Raw genomic sequence first — 22,859 nt, forward strand, 5'->3', positions numbered from 1 at the left:
ATTAAGGCTACAAAGACACTGCCTTTTACAGCTGTGCTAAAGGGCGCGTTTGGATGATCAATTATTTCAACTGCGAACTATGGCGTGTATCAACAGGGAAAATTCAGTTGGATGGTCCGGCGGTCGTGGTTTCGGTGATGCGCGTGCAATAGATACAGCTTTCAAGATGATGCAAATGGCAAGGTCAGCCAGGGCCAAGCGTGGAGACACTGAGTCGCGCGCAAGACTGGCTGCATGGATCGGTCTAAAATTCTGCCGGGCCGCACCGCCAAAAATTTGTTCTCTCGCAACGGTCCCCACTACCTCTCCAATTTACCTTCACTTCGCATACTGCGCTGGGAATGGATTTCGTCAGTTAACCCAAAGACGTCGCTCAATCGCCATATTACTCGCTCGAAAGGGCGGCAGTAACGTCACCATGAACATCGCACAGCCGGTCGCATCCGGGGTAGAGAGCGTTGAGTTTACGTTCTTGTCACCAAAGGAAATCCGAGCAATCTCTGTGAAGCGAATTGAGAACCCCGAAACGTTTGACAATCTTCTCAATCCTGTACCAGGCGGTCTCTATGACCCTGCCCTCGGATCTTGGGGCGATGCGCCGTAAGTTCCATTGACATACCAAGATTGACGAAGACAGCCTCTCACAGCGTAATGGCAGGTGCACAACATGTAACTTGAACCAGGCTACATGCCCCGGACATGCTGGACACATTCAACTTCCTGTGCCAGTATATCATCCAGTATTCATGGATCAAGCTTACCGACTCCTGAAGGCTGCCTGCGTATACTGCAAAGGATTCCGACTTCCCCAGAAAGAACTACACAAGTATGTGTGCCAACTAAAACTCCTTCAGCACGGCTTGATACAAGAGGCTCACGTAGTGGGCGCCATTGGTGATAACGAGCTGGCCATCGAGCTCGGCGACTTCTCTGAATTGGAAAGTGAAGCTGAGGAGGAGGGCGCCACCAACTCGATCGATAACGTAACGCGCGCCAGAGACAAGTACGTCGACAAGTGTCTTAACGGTATCAAGATCAAGAGAGGCGAAACAAAGAGAGGGAAACACGAGGGATCGAGCGAAATGCGTCGTGAGATTATTAAGGAGTTCCTGGTAGAAATCACCAAGCGCAGAGTTTGCGCTAGCTGTGGTGGCATTTCGCCCTCATACCGCAAGGATCGATTTGTTAAAGTCTTTGAGAGATCCCTGTCTGATAAGGATAAGGCCAAGATGGCTCAGAAGAATTTCAAGCAGGCCGATGCTATGACCAGGGTCCACCAAGCTGCAACCAAACAGAAGCCCGATGGATACTCTTCCGACGAGGGCGTTGCAGATGTGGCTTCTCCTGCTCGTGAGACTTCCCGCATTAATGGAGATGTCGCCCATCAGGACACGGAGATGATAGATGCGGACACAGCTTCTATTTCTTCTTCTCCACAGCGGTATATCAGCGCTATGGAGGTTCGAGCTCGTCTCAACGAGTTGTTCACCAAGGAGCAAGAATTGGTTTCCCTCCTATACAACGCGAAGCCCCCGACCCGAAGCTCTACCAAAGTCACGCCCGACATGTTCTTTTTGACAACCATCCTAGTTCCTCCCAACCGCTACCGCCCCGAGGCTCGAACAGGCGAGTCCGAGATTTCTGAAGCCCAGCAAAATTCTCTTTACAAAAATATTCTTAGAGGCTGTGGGACGATCGCGCGCCTACACAGGGAGTTACAGGAGGAAAAAGCCGATGTCAACAGGATGCATCAGGCCTCAGCAGAGCTACAAGAGTCAGTCAACGCGCTCATTGATAAAAATAAAAACCCGGTTCAAGGTGCTGCAGCGAAGCGCAACGAGGATGGCATCAAGCAGAAGCTCGAGAAGAAGGAAGGTCTCTTCCGAAAGAACATGATGGGAAAGCGTGTTAATTACGCCGCTCGAAGTGTCATCTCACCCGATCCCAATATTGAGACCAACGAAATCGGTGTCCCACCTGTCTTCGCAAAGAAGTTGACATATCCCGAGCCAGTGACCAGTCACAACTTCAGAGACATGCAACAAGCTGTCATCAACGGTGTCGACAAATGGCCCGGCGCTTTTGCTATCGAGAATGAAAATGGCCAGATCGTCAACCTTCGCAACAAATCAGTCGACGATCGTGTGTCTCTCGCGAACCAGCTACTGGCTCCCACGAGCAGTAATGCTGCTAGGACCCGGAACAAGAAGGTCTACCGCCATCTAACCAATGGCGATGTCGTTCTGATGAACAGGCAGCCAACACTTCACAAGCCGTCTATTATGGGACATCGAGTTCGAGTTCTCCCTGGCGAGAAGACGATTCGAATGCACTACGCCAACTGTAACACATACAACGCTGATTTCGATGGTGATGAGATGAACATGCATTTCCCCCAGAACGAAGTTGCCCGCGCCGAAGCCCTCCAGATTGCCGACACTGATCACCAATATCTATCTGGTACTGCCGGAAAACCTCTTCGAGGTCTCATTCAGGATCATATCTCAGTATCCGTTGCTCTCTGTAATCGCGACACATTCTTCACCAAGGGCGACTATCAACAACTGGTTTACAACGCATTGCGGCCCGAGAGCGGCCACATTGTTGGCGAGAGAATCGAACTTGTTGCCCCTGCAGTGATTCGACCTGTAGCTCGATGGACTGGCAAGCAGGTCATCACCACCATCTTGAAGAACATGCAGCCCCCCAACTACGGTGGGCTTTCCATGAAAGCGGAAACACAAATCAAAGCCAGTCAGTGGGGCGTTAGCTCTGAAGAAGGAACTGTTGTTTTTCAGGATGGCGAATTCATCACCGGTATTCTGGATAAGTCGCAGATTGGTCCCAGCTCTGGCGGTGTAATCCACGCTGTTCATGAGATTTATGGCCCCGCCGTTGCGGGTAAGCTCTTGAGTAGTCTAGGTAGATTGCTCACCCGATATCTCAACATGAGGGCCTTCTCATGTGGTATGGATGATCTGAGACTTACACCTGAGGGAGAGCAAGCACGGCGAGAAGCGCTTGTGCCTGCCGACTCAGTGGGTCTCAGAGTTGCATCTTCCTACGTATCTCTCGAGCAGGACCCAGGTCCCAGAGATCCTCTACTATTGGAGCGTCTGGAAGAGGTACTTCGCGACGACAGCAAACAAGAAGGTCTGGATCTTCTGATGAAGGAAGGTCTTAGTAAGATCACGGACAAGATCCAGACAGCTACCATGCCTGTTGGTCTCGAGAAGGCTTTCCCCTTCAACCAGATGCAAGCCATGACAACATCCGGTGCCAAGGGATCCAGAGTCAATGCTTCGCTGATTTCTTGTAACCTTGGTCAGCAAGTTTTAGAGGGTCGGCGTGTCCCTATCATGGTCAGCGGCAAGTCGTTGCCATGCTTTAACCCATTTGAGACTCATGCTCGAGCTGGCGGTTATATCGTGCAGCGCTTCCTTACAGGTATCCGACCTCAAGAGTACTATTTCCATCACATGGCTGGTCGAGAAGGTCTGATTGATACTGCTGTCAAGACGTCCCGCTCCGGGTACCTGCAGCGATGCGTTATCAAGGGTATGGAGGGTTTGACGGTCGCGTACGATACCACCGTGCGAGATGCAGATGGCTCCATGATCCAGTTCCTGTATGGCGAGGATGGTCTCGATGTTTCTAAGCAGAAATATTTGACTGATTTCAGCTTCATCCTGGAGAACGTCACATCAGAGGCTTCACAGCTCCGTTACAACCCCACCGTTGGCGACCGCCTGGGAATGCACCGCGATGCGATCACCAAATACATGAAGAAGGCTCTCAAGCATACCAACATTAAAGATCCCAAGGCTCAGGATCCGATCTCAGGTCTCTTCAATCCCGCCACGACTGCGTTCGCCACATCTGAGAAATTCTACAAGGCCATGACTTCATACATCAAGGAGAATAAGGATGGCCTTATCCGAGACAAATTGGATAAGAATAAGCTTGCACTCTCCCGTGTGAGCCTCAACAAGAAGAATGCGGAAATGCTGTTCGCGATGAAATACTTGCGGTCTCTTGTAGAGCCTGGAGAAGCTGTCGGAATCGTAGCGGGTCAATCTGTTGGTGAGCCTTCGACGCAAATGACACTGAACACCTTCCATTTGGCTGGTCACTCTGCCAAGAACGTCACGCTGGGTATCCCTCGACTGCGTGAGATACTTATGACAGCTAGCGACAAGATCTCCACCCCTGCCATGTCTATTTACCCAATCGAGGAGATGTCTGTAGAAGATGCAGAGATCTTCGCCAAGTCTATATCAGTGTTACCTCTTGGCTTCATACTCGATAGCATTAACGTTGAAGAGAAGGTTGGTCAAGGCAAGATTTATGGATCAGCCAAGATATACAAGGTCGATATACGGTTCTTCGACTCGGAGGAGTACACCAAGACATACGCCATCAACATCTCGGACGTTGTCGAGGCTGTTGAGAGGAAGCTCCTCCACCGGCTGCTAACTCTTGTGAAGAAGGACATCAGGAAGCGAATGACTATGTCTACAATGGCCACTCCCGATGTTGGCACCAAGGCTGGTGTTGTGGAGGTGGTTGCTCCCAATGCCGAAGCTGCCGGCAATTTCGAGGATGATGAAGATGACGAGGACGGTGATGACGACGCAACGAATGCCAAGCAGCGAGCCAAACGAAGTGAGGCCGTGTCATATGGACCCAACGATGATGACGATGATGCCGTGCAGCAGGAAATGGAGCGAGATGCTGGTGAGGATGATGCTGATGAGGATGAAGGTTTCGGTGGCAGCCCCTGGCAGGCAGAAGATGACGGGGATGGCGACGATATCGACTGGTCTGCAAAGGCACGAGTCAACCGGGTCCTTGAACAATACGCCGAAGTCACAGACTTCTCGTTCGACGAGAAGACGGGAGCTAGCTGCAGTTTCACACTGGAGTATGATTCAACTATTCCCAAGGTCCTCATGCTCAACCTCGTTCAAGACGCTGTGAAGAAGACGGTGATCCAGGAGATTTCTGGAGTCGGTGCCTGCACCCTTGTCGAGGAGAAGGACGCAAAGGTCATCCATACTGCTGGTGTGAACCTGCAGGCAATGCAGCGATACAGCGATTTCATCGACCCCAACCGCATCCAGACCAATGACATCGCTGCCGTACTGGCTGTGTACGGTGTTGAGGCAGCTCGCCAAAACATCGTGCAAGAACTTGCCGGCGTCTTCGGATCTCACGGCATCAAGGTGGACAACCGCCACCTGAACCTGATCGGAGACCACATGACGAGGAATGGTGGGTTTACACCATTCAACCGAATGGGTCTGAAGGGTAACGTCAGTCCCTTCACCAAGATGAGTTTCGAGACGACGCTCGCATTCCTCAAGGACGCTGTGCTGGATGGTGATTGGGACGATCTATCTACGCCCAGTGGTCGACTGGTGATGGGTAGACTTGGAAAAGTTGGCACAGGTGGCTTCGATGTTTTGGCGCAACTTCCCACATATCATGTTGATTCTTTGGCGTAATTTGGTCTGTAATAAAAAGAGTAGATGCATTCAATTTGATCGATTATATAATCCTTGTTGGGATAAGCCGTTGAATCCACCACGTCCTTCAACAGAGTAATGGTACCATGAAGCCAGCCTTGCAAAACTCGGTAGGGTTTGATAATTGCATGACGCAGTCGGTTAATGATGAATGGATTAGAGAGCGTGACTGATCCCGTGCAACTATTTGCACAGGCTGTGGCGACGAGTCATTTAATATGGATCGTGGCGGGTTGGAAATGTGCTGAGTGTCAGGCTCCCTTCACAGCTGATTATTGAGCACAATGACGGTTCACGATGAGGTAGGCAACCAGATCAGGTACCAGTGACACAACTTCAGTTGACACCAGACGCGTGTGTGCAGTCAGTCGCGCTACGTCGTTCGGGTTTTGAGTCGAAAACGCGACGGCGCGCGATGGTGATTGAGCTAAATAATAAATCTATCAATGGCGAGTCACACGAGGAACGATAAATGATGATCAAAGACCAGTGGTCAATTGCGTGGGACAGCTAACTAGCTTGCCATTTAATATACATCCCAACTGTAGAAAGCATGTTCCTCGTGAACGCCTTAATTATCCCCTAACCATGATATCCCTCGTGTCAAAGCAAAAAGTCGTGATCCTCCTGAATACCCATATGTGATATCGCTTAGTTGCGCTCACCTCGGAGGCGGCGGGCGAGCTGGATGTCCTTGGATTGGATGGTGACACGCTTAGCGTGGATAGCGCAGAGGTTGGTGTCCTCAAAGAGGGAGACGAGGTATGACTCAACGGACTCCTGGAGAGCACCAATGGCAGAAGACTGGAAGCGGAGATCAGACTTGAAGTCCTGGGCAATCTCACGGACCTGTTTGTCGAATGTTAGTGTGTGTCGAGCAGTGACCGGTGTTACAGGTGATGCTTACCAGACGCTGGAAGGGGAGCTTTCGGATGAGGAGCTCAGTCGACTTCTGGTATCGTCGAATCTCACGGAGAGCGACGGTACCGGGCTTGTAGCGGTGAGGCTTCTTGACACCTCCGGTAGAGGGGGCGGACTTGCGGGCTGTTGGTGATGAAGTTAGTGACCATGTTTTTGATTAACCGACGCGTGTCGCGTCGAGTTGGAGTCGCGGTGAAGACTTACCAGCCTTGGAGGCGAGCTGCTTGCGAGGGGCCTTGCCACCGGTGGACTTGCGGGCGGTCTGCTTGGTGCGAGCCATTGCTGAAGATTGACGTGAAGATAAAGAGTTAAAAGAGTATGTGGTTGATGGTTGACGATGGTTGTTGTTGATGGATTGTGGGGGTGGAAGGCTGAAGTGGGTGTGTGATGCAGAAGGAAAAGTCGAGAGAGGGAGCAGGCGGGGGGATTCCTTTATACCTGAGTGTGCAGGCGGCGGCTGATCTGAGTGCAGTGGACCGTGCGCGCTGATTGGAGTGCATTGTTTGCAATCACCCACCGAAAATGGAAAAATGGGGCCCGGTGAAAAATGCACCACTGACTGCAAAAAAAAGCTGCACGCGTGCTGATTTTCTATTGGCTCCAATTTCCATTTGTCTCGTCTGCACGCGTAAGGTAGCGCCCCACGCACGCTTGTCAAAGTCGCCCACCCGTTGGAATCTGATCTCTATTTTGCCAGGCGGCCAATGGCGAATTTGCTGTCCGCGGTTGTGAATTTCAGTCCAGGCACCCGATTATTGACTGAGGCGAAACTCGACCTGGGGAAACGGTCCATGAGATGGCCACAGTCACAAGTCACAGTCGTAGTCATAATCATTAGTAGTCATAGTCACAGTCCACTCTGGGGAACATGTCGCTATCTCATTTCCCGATACAGTCTTTGTATAAGTCTACGCGTATGCCTTGTGCGATGTTGGATGTGATGAATGGTTCGGTCTTTGTAGTCTGTTAGATTGTAATGCTTGTTGATCAGTCCATGATTGGCTACGGCTTCATGTGTTCTTAGTTGCCTGGACTGTGCACGATGCTATTCTGGTAAGTGTGCAGATACAGTAGTTGTTGATATTGTTTTCTTTTGATACATTGTTACTCAAATCTAGACTTCAATTGACATTATTTGGTTACGTTGCTTTTGTGCTAATGTCTCTGCATCGAGTTGGGCATTTGAGTCGTTGGGTACGTTCAATGACACATTCAACCGTCTCTAACTAAACAGTAATCTCAACGCAACCGTAACGCAATTCGCCACAGACGATACACAATAAGTCACATAGCCTACAGTTTATGCCATAGGGCTTATAACAGCATCTCAACAATTCTACCACACTGCAGTATGCCAATGTTACACACATGAACTAACAAACATATTGTAGTCGAAAGCTACCCTACAACGAGACTTTACACTGGTGGGACAACATTGCATCCAATTGCATAAGTGGGTGGCTGGCTCAAGTTCAATTGGCCGGGTGCGCGTTATGCTGCTGAGTGCCGGAAACTGATAGCCTGAGACCGACCCCCGCTTTCGATTTCAAAAATCAACGCAATCCGAATTTTTAATTCGTCGGCTTAAAAACTCGCGTCACTAGGCACCTCTGCTCACAGATCGCGTCGCCCGGCAGGGATCAAGATCACACAGTGGGTCCAGCCAACTGATCCCGATTCTGGCCCACTCGTACTTAAGCTCTCCCACTCCCGCTCTACATTGCTGCATCTCATACTCAAACACTTTCATCCAACGTCTCTCTACATCGACTGCACATAACCATACACTGCCAGTGTATACACATACCACACACAATCAAACATCCAACCCCCCCTCTATCACAATGACTGGACGTAAGTGACACTTCGCCTCTGCACCTGCATACGTGCCGGATCATATTCGACGCGTTGTGGACGCGTCTCTCGTGATTCCTCCCCAAGCTTACACTTATCTTCACAGGCGGCAAGGGCGGTAAGGGCCTCGGCAAGGGTGGTGCCAAGCGTCACCGAAAGATCTTGCGAGACAACATCCAGGGTATCACCAAGCCCGCCATCCGACGTCTCGCTCGCCGAGGTGGTGTCAAGCGTATTTCTGCCAGTAAGCTGTTCATTACACAATACTATCTAGGCCGTGACTAACACCCCCCAGTGATCTACGAGGAGACCCGCGGTGTCTTGAAGACCTTCCTTGAGGGTGTCATTCGTGATGCTGTTACCTACACTGAGCACGCCAAGCGCAAGACAGTCACATCTCTCGATGTTGTATACGCCCTGAAGCGACAAGGCCGCACCCTCTACGGTTTCGGTGGTTAAGCGCACTCTGTTTTACATGCTGTTACGAATCTTTGCGGTCGACTGCTTGCTGCGCAGGACCATGTAGGGTGTTTCATGACGACAAATGGGTCCGGTCTTGTTTTTGGGTGTTATGTATCATAGGGAAATGGGGGATTACATTCGGGGATAATCGAACATGCCGTCGAGGCGATATTGATCATCACATAGTGCATATTTGAATTAATGTGAACATCCTGCTGTACTATTTAGGCTGTTTGTGAACTTCGACATTGCCCGCGTCTTCAGCCTGTCGCGCGCCGGGTTGTGGACGCGAATAGATACCGTGCACGTTGCATGCCGTTGGGGCATGTTTGCGTGTATGTCGCTATCACTGCTTCCATGAACGCGTCTGATTCCTCACGATTAGGATAGTTGACGGCATTTCATGAAGTAATGTCCATCTTTATATCGATTATCATTAACACGTACGCCATGTAGCTTTCCGCTTACACTAAGTTGTTGAGTATATGGAAGTAGATCCTCGTAGGGTATATTTGGGTCGAAGGATGCGGTCAACGTCGCGAGATTTGGCATGTCTCGTATATGTGGATGATTTTCAATACTCGCGTTCTGGAACAGGCTTAGACGACTTTCACGTTGTATCCTTGCCTCTATCTCACTACATTACGCATCAGGGGTTTCTGTCTACACCGGTATCCAGAGCTTGGCTTTCGGGAGAAACGTAGGTCGAAGTCTACAACAAGCATGGCACCACTTGAGACACTTTGAAACTGAACAAAGTGTTTGACGGCTGGCTTTCACATAAGGCTCACGTTAAACACGTCAGCACATACCCGTGGCAGCTCCAGATGAAACCTCTTTGAAAATAAATAAATGAAATGATTACATTGTTGGTCTCAATATCAATGTATTGGTTGTTCACTCACATCACAGACTGCCCAGGCTGCCGAGGCCTCCGCCTACCCTGGAGACCGACAACAAAACTGAGTGTCAAGTTGGAGACAGCTGGTAACCTCTCAATAATCGCTGTTGCACTACCTTCATCAATGAGCCACTTCACTGCGTATTCATTGGGGCCGGTTGAGAGAATACGAACGCGACAGGCCTTGGGTGACCGAATAAATGCGGTCCTGGAACAGTCTATATCTCGCCTGGTGATCAGCATTCTGAAGCTTGGCAACTGCGGTCGGAGTGAAACTAACTATCCAATAGCTTGAAATTGGCCGATACGTAACGTATTGCAACCCCGTAGATTATTAGGTATGTACTAAGCAAGGGAAAACAGATACAGGCAGGCATGTCACTCGATAGATCAATATTCGTATACATCTCATGCTCTTGCCAATCGGCCGAGGGTATCGGATTACGGAGCCTACGGGTGGCGAGAACAAAGGATCGTCGGGCCTGGACCACGTGGATGTTTGCTAAAATTAGGTCGAGGCCGCCGCAGACGCAGACACAACCGGGAGCGGAATTTACCAGGCTTGGCTCATGCCTACTACCTACGGATAAACAGCAGGAGAAAAAAAGACCGTTTGCATTAATCAACTATTACTCAGCCATGAAGGTGGCTAAATGATGACGGGGATTACAAATGACTCCGGGAAGTTGGAGTTAGACATGATCGGATTACTCTGAAAACCCGAGAGCGCCGGAGATAATGAATGAATGGCCATGACTAAAACCATAGCCCATTGTCATTAAGCTATGCATGCATGAGCCCCCCCACACGGACAAGCCGAACGGTGGAAGCTGGATATCGATGATCAGATCTATCTGTGCGGACAACAAATGTACTGTAGATTTCGAGATGGATATTTGGAACGAATGATGGAACAACTATGTCGTACCGAGAAACGCCTTGACCATTCAGTCGGTACCAGCTTACATCGAATCGAATAGTGTACTGTCTAAGACCCCTGTAACGTAGCATAACAATGCCTCAATCAAGCATTGTTTCTCACACAGCTTGGTGGTTGCTCAGCTCTGTTAATCCTCTAACCATCCTGTTCGACGACAACTAAATCGGAGGATTGAAGAGCCGGATGGCTGACAATATGCCGATGTGCAAATTGGATCGTATCTACTCCGCAGTGTTAGGGGAAACACATTGGCATACTATTCACACGCACGGACATGCGGTAAAGACTATCGGTACCTTGGTTACTATAAGCCATCGGATATACTTTGCGCTGGTAGTGAGATAGATGCTCAGACTCTAATAGCGATAGATGGATCACCCGGTGCCGGCCTCAGCCGCCGCCGTTGCGGGTACGGGTACTGTGCTGAGATTTTCGCCGCCAGCCCTACGCGGACCCAACGGACGGAAGACCAGCACTTAGTCCCAGGTAGGCTACACTATGGCTCATAAACGTTTGGCATAGCTGAGAATTACAGTAGCTGATATTCATTTCACGCTGCAGTATCTAGGGAGGAAAGAAAACTCAGGTACTTGACCCTGAGCGACAAAATTATTTAGGTAAATCTAGCCTAAGCTTAGAGGGCCGCCTTGATAAGTTTATTTTGGCATCCTCTTCTCAAGTCTTGAGTTTCTTTGCTCCTTGAGGAGTTTGTAACTACCTGTAGACGCTGTGCATGTCACTTGTTGGTTCTCGGACCGGGGAAGGAAGCAAGATCGAGATGAACATGGCATGCAACTCTAAGTCATGAGCTTTTGCCGACAAAGTCGCACCCCCGGCCCAAATGATACCTACATCTTGCATACCTATTTTACACAGACCCAGGTAGGTAAGTACTAAGGTAAGGTGGTTCTAACGATAAAGGATTTTGTTTTCGTGCCTACCTTATGGCCCGCAAGTTCCATCCATATGGTCCTGGTTCAAAGTGCCGAGTTATCTCAGCCGAAGCGTTTGCCCACCTTGCGAAAATACTCATGCATCTTTCCGGATAGGTGTTATCATCAAAAAGAGTTCCAGGCTCCTTGACCATCTATAATGGGAAGTTTTGTCCGAGCATCGGGGAATCGAAGCGATCATCAAAACTGTCCGAGGAGTTAATCGTGCCGGAAAACCCGTTGGGCTGGGACACGGAGGCAGCTCAGTCAGTTCGCGGAGAAACAGACCACAAAGGCTTCTAGAAACAGGCGGGACCAAACGAGATCGATCTGGGCAGCCTAAGAATGGACTGTAAAATTAGAGCTTGGGGCTTAGTTTCCAACGAGCCACACGTCTGATTGGCTGGAGCACAAAGTCCGATTGCATCCGACGGCTGGTAGCGGATCGGTCAGGCCGAGAATGCACTGCAGCGAAGAATTCGAACAAATGTTCATCCAATTATATCATTTCATTTCATCGATTGTTGAACTGTTCCCGACCAACGAGATGCGACCAGGGTCGGTTCCTGCGTCGAGCGAGTGTGTACTCCGTATCCCCATGGTCAATAGGGAGCATGGGATAGAGATTTTTTCTTTCTTGTTTTTGTGTCTTTACCCTATCGAGCAGTGTCCTCCGGGTAGGTGGTAACGCTTGAACAGGTGTTGTCTTGAATCAATGAGACAGTCACATACATGTTTGTACTATACATGCATGGTATAGTTAGTCACACCATAGGGCGTGTCATACGACGACTCTGCAAATATTTTTTCTTAGCTCCCCTGATTTGAGTTCCAAGGCTCCCCAGGACTGGTTAAAATCTGGCCAGCTGAGTCGAAATTTCCAACCGTGATGAATCAACATACGACGACATGTCTCATGTGACCTTGACCAAGAGTCATCATGTGATTACAAATGGTGGGGTAGAGATTCGCATGGATTGTGGCGGAATATGAAAGAGTGGCGTCGGAACCAGATGATAAACCACGAGATGTGGCTGTGCGAGGAAGATACGTATCCATTCATCACAAAACAAATGGGAGGATCGGCGGGGCTAGACTACGTCAGTGGAACCCTTCAAGAGGTCAAAAAAAAACTTGAGCGTGCTGGGCCGGGTTAAGATTTTCCTGAACAGCGTCAGAGTCCAAGGAATTGAGAGAGCCTATTGGGCACCGGTTGTGATGGGCCCCTATCGGCGTCAGAGCCCTGCAGCCTTGGGTGCAAGCTGGCCTTGGCCCTTGAACCCGAACCTTGAACAAACCTAAATGATACGTACCATTGCTTGATACGGGCATGCATCTTTGGATCCCCGGAGTGGGAGTGGACATGTCCGTTACGGGAGGGCTTGGGGGCCCAATTAGTCAGTCAGCCAACACCTCGCTGTTCGGTTGCTCGTCTCGCGAGGAGGGAGAGGAAGAGGAAGAGGGACGGGATATTTGAAATCAAGAGGAGAGGATTATGTGTATGGCCACAAATTATCGTCAGTGCACGGCGATTGAGAAGGTACCGGAAGTGACCTGAAGCAGCGGGAAGATCAGCAACCATATGGCCATATCGAATGGGTGACCCAGACAGACATCATCATCATCATCATCATCCATGATCAATCAGCCATCATTCATCTAAACTTCACCAGGAGCAAGCGAGTGCACACACACATATACCTAAACCTACCTTACTTACGTAGTAGCGCGTCGCATAACTGCCAATCCGCCGCTGACCTAGGAGGGAAAAACGAAGCAAGACAACGGCTTCGAGTCTGGCGTGACGATATACATTATCCACACACCACGACATACTTCTTACCATGGTACATTAATTACTTCACAACCTGTCGAGGTTGCATACCACACGTACGGCACCCACCCTCATCGCATCGAATTGTCCAAGAGTCATCAAGCCCACACCACCATTACATTTACCGGGTTACATACCGCAAATCGACCTCTCACTTCCTGCTGCGGTACCCTCTTCCACGGCTCCTGTCGGGGCATGCGCTAGGTACCCAGCGATTCTTTCCAGATCCCGGCCTCGGTGCTGTCCTGTGCATCATCGAGTGGGCCCAGGGTCTTTTTTAGTCTCGGCCCGGTGGGGGTGCACCTAGTGACTTCATCGACTCCAGCGCTGTACTGTACCTACTAACCTTCCCTTGCCTTATGTAGGTACCTTATCCATCAGTCTTTTGGCTTCCATCACTCACACCTTGTTGCTCATCTAAACGGTCCCAGCTTTCTTTAAAAAGCGACCATTCCCACCTTTCGCCACTTTCTCTCAACTCTAAACATAAACTCATCTTTTACAACATCACCATGTTATCGATCCCTCGACTACATCAACAGCAACTTCAGCTCCAACAACAACTACAACACAACTCTCCCAACTCTCAGCAGCACCAGCAGTTTCCCTACTCTCAGAACTGCCATACCGAATACAACTCTGTTGCCTACTCTGATCTTCCTCGATCGACCTACGAAGACGAGATCACTACTTTGAGTCAACAACTTCCCACTGACCTCATGCAGCCCGAAGCTTGGGGAGCACTTGCCCAACAGACTCACAGGTTACCTCGTGGGACTCATCAGCGCGAGTCTTCTCTGTCGTCTCTAGGGTCTTCAACAGCTGGGCCTGCCTCGCCCTTCAACCACAACACATCGAACCCACATATTGCAATCACCGACGCAAACGACCAGAGCAATCCCTCATATTATCACCTGGCCAAGTCGATGGCCTCTTATGCTGGATACCAGACTTGCGGAGGCTTGGAGCAGAATGCTATGCCTGATATGGCCTATCCGATCACTCTGTCAGGACCAAGCAGCAAGCCAAGGATGGATCGGACTTTGATGCAAGCTCCTGACTTCTCTGGTGGCTCATCACGATCACACCCCGCCTCAGTGGCGAGTTCCATAGCGGGTGACTCACCTGCTACTCCTACAGTTGGTGAAGCAGATAACTCGGAGAGAAGGCGAAAAGGTAATCTCCTCGACGGCGGCCTTACATCCATGAATATAAGCTCACATTTTGTTTATCCAGGTTTTGCCAATGCCCCAAAACTTGACAGAACCATGACAGACATTTACGCAGATGAACTCTACAGCCCCAACTTTGCTATCACATCAACCCCTCCCTCGCAAACTCAGGTATCTTTATCACCTACAAACGATGTTTTCAGTCAGCGACTCAACGCCGCCAACAACCAGCATCTAAGTGCTGCTCAATCGCCAGTCTCTAGCAACTCGCGAGATAGATCGCCCTTCAGAACCGGCTCGCCTCTCGCCCCTTCTCCCGCCCATGAGTTTGGCAGCCATGGACTTCCACAGAACTTGACGTTCAACAGTGCCCAGCGCATACGCGAGCAGAATAAGGCACATCAAGATGCTCAGGTCATACGTCAACAGATGAGCATGAAGCAGGAGCCCGAGACCCCGAAGACCATTTCTCCAAAGGATGCGATTCTTGAGTTCAATGAGTCTGAGGGTGACAACAATTTCCCTCTGTTTCCTCAGAGCTCTTCGGGCTTCGATCTGGAGCAGTTTCCAAAGTCTATGGTTAGCTCTCAGGAATCTATGCACGACACCCACAGCCAAAATCACTTCAACTTCCTATCATCGCACGCAGCCAATGGGATTTCGGTGCCTCAACAATATCCGTTTATTGCACACCCGCGGATGAACCACGAGACACCACCTCGCTTGAGCTCCGCTGGATCGAGCTCGAACGAATCGCGGAATGTTACCCCTGCAACCCGCCCCGGCAGCACTGCTGCTGATGGCGGCACTTACACCTGCACATACCACGGTTGCACATTACGATTTGAAACTCCAGCACTACTTCAGAAGCACAAGCGGGAAGGCCACAGGCAGACGCAGAACCTCGGACCTTCGCAACCTCGTAATATGGGTATGACATCTGCACTGTTGAACACACAGGCGGGCCCTCATCGTTGCGACAGGATCAACCCGAGTACTGGCAAGCCCTGCAACACTATCTTCTCTAGGCCATATGATCTCACTCGCCATGAGGACACCATTCACAACGCTCGGAAGCAAAAGGTTCGATGTGATCTTTGCACTGAGGAGAAGACATTCAGTCGTGCGGATGCTCTAACCAGACACTATCGCGTATGCCATCCGGACGTGGAACTTCCAGGCAAGCATCGTCGAAGAGCCGGTGCTTGAGTTGCACCCGCGGCGTACAAGGCCAGCCGGCCAGCCCCAACACACCATGCTTGCTCTGAGGCAAGAATTTTGCCGATGGGAGCCCCCAGAAGACTGTCCAAGTCATTCTAGGATTGGCGCCGTGCCGTTAGTCTGGGGCTCCCTAGATGATGCCGCATGACGTTTACCACCGTCGAAACAAGGCTTGGCGGTTGTGGACCGATCACCGCAAGGCTTCAATTTACTTGAATCGGGTTGGTCGACAAAGTGCCAAACCGATAGCGCCCTAGGCCCTAGTGCGGGCAGGTGGGTCTAAGGGTCTCTTCCTGCAGGAAGGGTCCTTTCCGGTCAATCTGGCTACGTCATGAGCCACCCACACACTATGACGGTGACATCATATGGGCCCACACAAGTTTCAGTCACCGACCAGTGTCTCTCTCCGACGCTCCCTGATGATGACATGGCGTCCGTCATGGATAGCGGACTGTCATTCGTTGTCATTGTACATTATCCTGATTCCAGTTGTTTCGGTTGTTATGGCACCTCATCGAAGGACATTTCCTATGCGTCTTGCATGTATCTACCTATTTTGACACTTGTACCAGGTCATCTGGCCGGCCAGAAACACCTCATGTTTGTTATGGAAAAAATTGGATTGGATTGATAGGGACCTGGTCTAGACAAAAAGAAAACAGGAGCGTTTTGGTTTTGTTTACTATAGCGAGTTTTGTCTTTATCCCTTTGGGCAGATGATACCTAGGATTGGAATTTGAGTCAAGTCGCTTCTGCGAGTTGAACGTCATGCATGATGCCTGATGACTGCATTGACAGGGAGAGAGACTAATGGCGCTTTCAGCTGTCGACAGGAGGACGGGAAACAGCAAGGGTTAGCTCATTACCGACTGTATTTTGTTATTTTTGGAGACAAGCGACAATTATAGATTATGACGATGTATGATATAATGTGACACAAAGAAAGAAGATTATCAGATTCAAAGACATGCACTTGCTTCCCCCAGCGCCTAATGACAGCCAGATGTATGTGCATGTTGCAACGTGATGCATATCAATGCGGCAAGTAAGCAGCATCCCCCTAAGTTTAGACCGCCCATAAACAGCTGGCGCTAGCTACCACTGTAGATCCGACCCTTGGAATCGATCATAAGAGTGCATTGATGATGGATGCGACTTTATTTTACTGCCGATCAGTTTCAAGCTCACCCTCCGCTACCTTTGGTGATGGTTACTTATAACTGACATGGATGCAGCGACGTCACAAGGGTCACAGTTCCTTTGCTCCTCTCTGCATGGGTCTAGAATAGTATAGCTGGCTCCATAGCAAGCAAGAATCATAGTTCAAGGCATTGTTGTTCTTTCTGGTAAACTCTTCTTCAACTTCTTGTTCGGCCGATTTCACAAGTGTACCGTAATTTCGTCACAGATATCCACTTAACCCAATTCTTAATCCAGGGTACGGAGTTGCACACATGACTCTTTGCGGCACGGCACGGCAGTAGGGAGAGTCTGGATAACGTCACAGCTTGGGGCCACTCCATTTCCCCAGCTTTACCAGAAGCAACAACATATGGCCGAACGACGTACGCAGTAATGAACAACATGCATTCTCTCTGTGAATAGCAACGCACACCTCACCCCACCTCATCGGACCATAGCCATAACCATAGCCCTTCCTCAGCTCAACACGGCTTAACTCTATCCAACTGTCCTGTTTTGTTCCCGATCTCTCCACCAGCGCCATAGCCCTTCTTGCACCTTATATCTGAGCGCCCTTGTAAGTAGAAACCAAGTGGCCGGTACACAGGAGCCTACAGCTTGTGCCAAATTACGTCGTCGTTGTTTTATTCGAGTCGAGACCTTTCATCATAGGCCGAGAACGGCTGCGCGGGCGTCCTCGTAAAGGGGTGTAATTCCCGTCCAGAGCTCAAACTGAATAGACCACATTAGTTGGCTGAACTATCCTTCCTACCACAGCAAAGGTATGGTCATGTCATAAGTGAACTTACCTGATACCACCCCTGAGAGGCAAGAACCTCTAGCCCTGGAATTGTGGTCCAGTTACCGGCATCCTCTGCCAACTGCATTATCGGGGTATGGCTGGGTTTGTATGCCATCTCGAGGAGGACTCGGCGCTCTTCGTTAATAGCTGGCCGACTGAGTACGACAGCTACGAGCTCCCGCAGAATAGGGTCGATAGGCCGATCAGCGGGAATAGTACTGACGACGACCTTGACGTTCGGCGAGACCTTGTCTATGTCTGAAGCCTGGCTCAGGCCTTGTAGGCTGTAATCGCTGGGGAAGTCAGCTGCAAGTGCGTCTGCCTTGGCCTGGTTGCGAGCGGCAATGTAAACTGGGCTGAACCCCAGAGAGTGCAGGGCAAAGACGGCAGCTCGAGTAGTCCCGCCAGAGCCCACGACCATGGCTGCTCCTCTTGTATCAGAGCCTGCCTGTTCCTCGATACCGGCGTCATGAAGAGCGTGTACCATGCCTCTCCAGTCTGTGTTGTCTCCCAAAAGTCGTCGACGGCCATTGGCGTCAGCCTTGCCTAAGGGAACAACGGTGTTGACAGCTCCGATGGCCTGAGCTGCAGCAGAGAGCTCGTCAACCTGACTCATAATATCCAACTTGAGAGGTATGGTGACCGAGGCGCCTCCAAAATCACAAGACCTCAGCACTTCACGTACATCCTCGATTTTGTCCGTCTCGAGACGATGGTACTGATGAGGCAGACCCATCTGCCCGAACAGGGTGTTGTGAAGAGCAGGCGAGCGAGATGCTGAGATGGGCTTTCCAAACAGATAGAATTTGTATGGGTCCAGATCGCCGAGTAATGCCAGAGCACGGCGTATCTCAGACGCGGACATCTGGCCTGGTGCGGCCTTGAAGGGTAGGGCAGGATGAGACACTGGCGTCAAGAACCGGTTGAGTACACGACTCAACTTTCCAGCTTTGCCCATGTTCATGACAATCATGGGTGTCTTCTGCGCTTCCTGCATTCGAGATTTGAATTTGGCAAGGTCGAAGTTGTCCTCAGGAGTGCGAGCAATACCGACCAACTTGATTATATCGCCGTACTGGAGAGCCCGATTGTAGTACTGAATCCACGACGCATTCTTCCAAGACATAGTACCCTTAGGGTCATGGTGAGAGGCGATTATGCGTGAATACCCGCGAGATTCTGTTATTGTTTGGATGATGTCGTCAGGAAGCGTCATTTCAACATCGACGTACTCCAGACCCATCTGCAAAGCCAGGCGGTAGAGCTGGAGACCTTCTTCGTAGGCACTGTCAGGGAATTTACCACCCTGAGACTCGGTCCTTAACGTGAAAACGATAGGCTTCTTCGCTGAGGCGCGAAGAGTCGAAACCTGACGAGTAACAGAGTCGATGGAACGATCCTGGAGCAGATCAACCCTTAGCTCGACAGCATCAGAGCCAACCACAACTTCTGGCACAAGGCCAACAGCCTCATCAACGTCAGGCACAGTCAGAGACACAAAGAAACTGTGGTCTTTGTTTAAAACGTCTCTGAGATGAGAGTTTCTGCCCGCAATAGAATGTACAAATTGCCGGAAGTCGGAGGGAATCTCCGCCTTGGAGCCAGACGATTCGGAGTGCGGGCTGTAGTAAAGATGTGTGCTGCACTCGTTGTAGAAGTCCTTGCGGCGCAAATAGACCTGTCGGATCTCACTGGTATAGGCCGGCCGGGTTTTGTCACGGTTGAGATATTCAACCACTTGGTCGGTGTCGCGATGAACTAACAAGACAGTGCCACCGCCTTTGCCGTAGCTCTTGAGCATCTCTCTGGCCTCCGGAGTCTCGACCAGACCACCACCACAAGAGAAGATATGGCCTGTCTTATTGTTCTCCATGACATCCCGCAGAAGTTCCAGCTCGTCCGCACGGAAACCCTCCCACCCACGGTCACCTCTGATCATTTCGGGAATCGTCCGCCCGGCACGCCTCTCCAGCTCCTGATCCAAATCGATGAATTTCCAACCCAGAAGTTTGGCCATCCAGTTACCAGCGGTAGTCTTGCCGGCGCCTCGCATTCCGATGATGAAGACTGAGCCTTTCAAAACTGCCTCTTGGCTCTCGTGGTCATCCTCATCAACGTCTGGCTCTTCACCGACCATGTCGACATTGAAAGTTTGGGAGAGAATGTCCCACCACCCTGGCCAGGTTTTGCCAACACACTCCCTCTCCGTGATGACTACAGGGCCAGGCGAGGCAACTGCAAGGACACTAAAGCTCATCGCAACACGATGGTCATCATAGCAATGGATACCAACCTCTGGCGTCACTACACCGCCATCTCGGCTCTTACCGAGCACCTCAATGCCATCCTCAAGCTCATTACATTGCACGCCAAACTTTGCAAGCTGATCCTTCATAGCGGCAATTCGATTACACTCTTTGACGCGTTGATTAGCAATGCCCGTGATTCGGGTTGTCCCCGAAGCGACAGCGGCCAGAACTGACGCCGTGAGGAATGCGTCGGTCATGGGCTCCATATCAACGTGAGCAAGGCCATTGAGCTGACCAGGGGCAGGACCACTGACAGTTGTGGAGTGGTCGGACTGCTCAACATAACAACCCATAGGCTTCAGGACATCAACAGCGAAGCGGGCGTCTCCCTGCAGGGACTTTGAGCCAATGTTGGGAATTGTACACTTGGTACCAGTGATGGCGGCAACTGCAAGGGGGTAAGTCGCAGAACTCGCGTCACTCTCGATGGTATACTCCTGAGGGTTCTTATAAGTACCCTGAGGGATATGATAGGTGTTGGGCTCATCCGAAGAAACCTCCACGTTGATCCCGAAGGAGGCCATCATGGTGATAGTCATGTCGATGTAGGGCTGGGAGATAGGCTTGCCTCCAACCAGACGCAGTGTTACAGGGTTCTTGGCGTAAGGAGCGGCCATGAGAATTGATGAAACGTATTGTGATGAAATGGTCGCGGCAAGCTCGATATCCCCCCCCCTGAATCCACCAGCGGCATCAATTCGCAAGGGTAGACTATTCTCCTTACCAAGATACTCGATTTCGACACCGTTGGAGCGCAAGGCATCAACCAGTGCGCCGATCGGACGAACCTGCATTCTTGCATTGCCAGTCAGAATGTTGACACGAGATTCCTGGCTAGGGGTGGCAAGGGCGACAACGGTAGTCAGGAAGCGGGATGCTGTGCCGGCATTCCCCAAATATAGAGGGGCTTTACTTGCTCGCAGATTGCCACCCTTGCCTTCAACTACCAGGACCTCTCCGGCTTCTTGCCAGGAGTAAGAAGCGCCTCCGAGCTGATGGATGGCCGAAAGCATGTACTCGGTATCATCGGAATGGAGAAGATTCTTGATGCGGCAAGTTCCTGAACCCAGGGCGGCTAGGATGAGAGCTCGGTTGGAGATGCTCTTTGAGCCTGGCGGAGCCACTGTGACGTTAAGATCCTTGGGAACACCAGGGGTGACCCGAATAGATGATGACAAGATGGTCCGGATTACCTTATCTTCCACAACGCTGGCTCGTGGCTCGTGACACTTGCCGATGGCCGAGAGCAGAACAATCTTCTTCTTCTTTCCATCGTTCTTTTTATCCACACCCATCTTTTCAAGAAGAATATCCACAGGACACTTCTTACCCGCTGTCAGCTTGATGACACGCTTGTCACGGAGCGAGGTTGGAAGATCGTAACTGGCGATGCACTTGACGAGCCTGGCAACTGCACCAGGACGCAAAACACCGAGGTGACGTGCGAGCTCTGCTTCCTTGACCATGCCGATAGCAACGGCTTCGCCGTGGAGAAGCTGTGGCGTCAAGATAGCCTCGAACGCGTGTCCAATGGAGTGACCGAAGTTGAGAAGATTACGGAGACCACCCTCTCGTTCATCACTAGACACAACCTCTGCTTTGACGCCCGCTGAGCCGATAACGATGCGCTTCAGCACATCTCGGATGGGGTCCAAGCGGCTTTTGCCCTTGGATCGAACGCATTCAAGGATGCGAGCTGCTGATTCCTCAAGAATAGTAAACTCAGTCTCATTCCAAATAGCGGCGGTTTTGACAACCTCAGCCATCCCATTGATGAATTCGCGGGCGGGCAACGTCTCGAGGAACGTCAAGTCAATATAGATACGCTTCGGCTGCCAGAAAGCACCGACAAGGTTTTTGCCCATTGGAGTATCAATGGCAGTCTTTCCACCAATCGACGAGTCAACCATGGCGAGCAATGTCGTGGGCACTTGGACGAACCGGACACCACGCATGAAGGTGGCAGCAACATAGCCGATCATATCTCCCATGACGCCGCCACCAAGAGCTATAATGACCGTGTCGCGGGTGCATTGTTGGGAGAGCATCCAATCCTCTATCTCGGCCTTTGTCTCACGGCTTTTGGAAGCCTCTCCTGGTGGGATGGTGTACGTGAGCAGCCGAGTGGCTGTTGCTTGGGAAGCCGCCTCGAAACGAGCTTGAAAGGCAGGCACATATGTGTCGAAAAGATTGGTATCTGTGATGAGGACGTAGGTCGACGTAGGCGTGTTTTGGAGAAGGTCATCAACAACAAAGTTAAGCCAAAGGCCGTGATCGACGATGATATTTGGCTCGCCTAGAATTGAGATCCTAGTCGGATCTTGTCTCTCGGCTTGAGCCATGGTCACAGCAGGTCTCAAGATGACCCGAGATTTGCTTGCTTCTTGGCCGTGAGAATTCAATTGAGTTAAGGTTGGAAGTCTTTCGTTGACTATGGATTGGCGGGGCAGGGGATCTAGGTTGCGGTGGCATGTGAGTAAAATTTAGAGGGGTCTGTCCGATCACGGACCAAGCTCTGACTCTATGACGAGAAGAGACTAGTAAAATGCTAAGCGTTAAAAGTTAATTAAAGAAGGGCAGAAAGGAGATATAAAGTACTTAATCTCTAGTTTAAACTACTATTTCTTTATTAATATTACTTTAACTATTCTTAAATATAAGGTTAATTAGTTATATATTTAAGTATATATATTTAATTAATAAATTTAATTATTATTAACTTTAAGCTAATTTAACTTTTATTAATTAATTTATATAAAAGTTAATTTAATTTTTTAAATTTTTTTAAATTTTTAAATTTT

The 22,859-nt window shown here is 50.3% G+C and overlaps 5 protein-coding genes across 5 annotated transcripts; 3 read left to right on the plus strand and 2 right to left on the minus strand.

Moving 5' to 3' along the window:
• Positions 1-418: 418 nt before the first annotated feature.
• FMAN_12509 (putative DNA-directed RNA polymerase I) lies at positions 419-5,507 on the plus strand (the record flags this gene model as incomplete). The annotated part of the gene is made up of 2 exons (XM_041835056.1): positions 419-600; positions 659-5,507. The coding sequence occupies 2 exons, from the start codon at positions 419-421 to the stop codon at positions 5,505-5,507; spliced, it is 5,031 nt and encodes a 1,676-aa protein (XP_041685258.1).
• A 672-nt stretch (positions 5,508-6,179) lies between these two features.
• Positions 6,180-6,729, minus strand: FMAN_12510 (Histone H3; the record flags this gene model as incomplete). The annotated part of the gene is made up of 3 exons (XM_041835057.1): positions 6,180-6,377; positions 6,436-6,572; positions 6,654-6,729. 3 exons carry the CDS (start codon positions 6,727-6,729, stop codon positions 6,180-6,182), a joined length of 411 nt encoding a protein of 136 aa, XP_041685259.1.
• A 1,564-nt stretch (positions 6,730-8,293) lies between these two features.
• Positions 8,294-8,762, plus strand: FMAN_12511 (Histone H4; the record flags this gene model as incomplete). The annotated part of the gene is made up of 3 exons (XM_041835058.1): positions 8,294-8,303; positions 8,410-8,547; positions 8,599-8,762. 3 exons carry the CDS (start codon positions 8,294-8,296, stop codon positions 8,760-8,762), a joined length of 312 nt encoding a protein of 103 aa, XP_041685260.1.
• Positions 8,763-13,884: 5,122 nt separating this feature from the next.
• FMAN_12512 (uncharacterized protein) lies at positions 13,885-15,753 on the plus strand (the record flags this gene model as incomplete). The annotated part of the gene is made up of 2 exons (XM_041835059.1): positions 13,885-14,548; positions 14,609-15,753. The coding sequence occupies 2 exons, from the start codon at positions 13,885-13,887 to the stop codon at positions 15,751-15,753; spliced, it is 1,809 nt and encodes a 602-aa protein (XP_041685261.1).
• Positions 15,754-17,613: 1,860 nt separating this feature from the next.
• FMAN_12513 (putative PENTAFUNCTIONAL AROM POLYPEPTIDE) lies at positions 17,614-22,400 on the minus strand (the record flags this gene model as incomplete). Its single annotated transcript, XM_041835060.1, has 2 exons — positions 17,614-17,679; positions 17,757-22,400. 2 exons carry the CDS (start codon positions 22,398-22,400, stop codon positions 17,614-17,616), a joined length of 4,710 nt encoding a protein of 1,569 aa, XP_041685262.1.
• Between the last annotated feature and the right edge of the window lie 459 nt (positions 22,401-22,859).

The sequence above is a fragment of the Fusarium mangiferae genome (genome assembly GCF_900044065.1).
Source record: "Fusarium mangiferae strain MRC7560 genome assembly, contig: FMAN_scaffold009, whole genome shotgun sequence".
Taxonomy (NCBI): domain Eukaryota; kingdom Fungi; phylum Ascomycota; class Sordariomycetes; order Hypocreales; family Nectriaceae; genus Fusarium; species Fusarium mangiferae.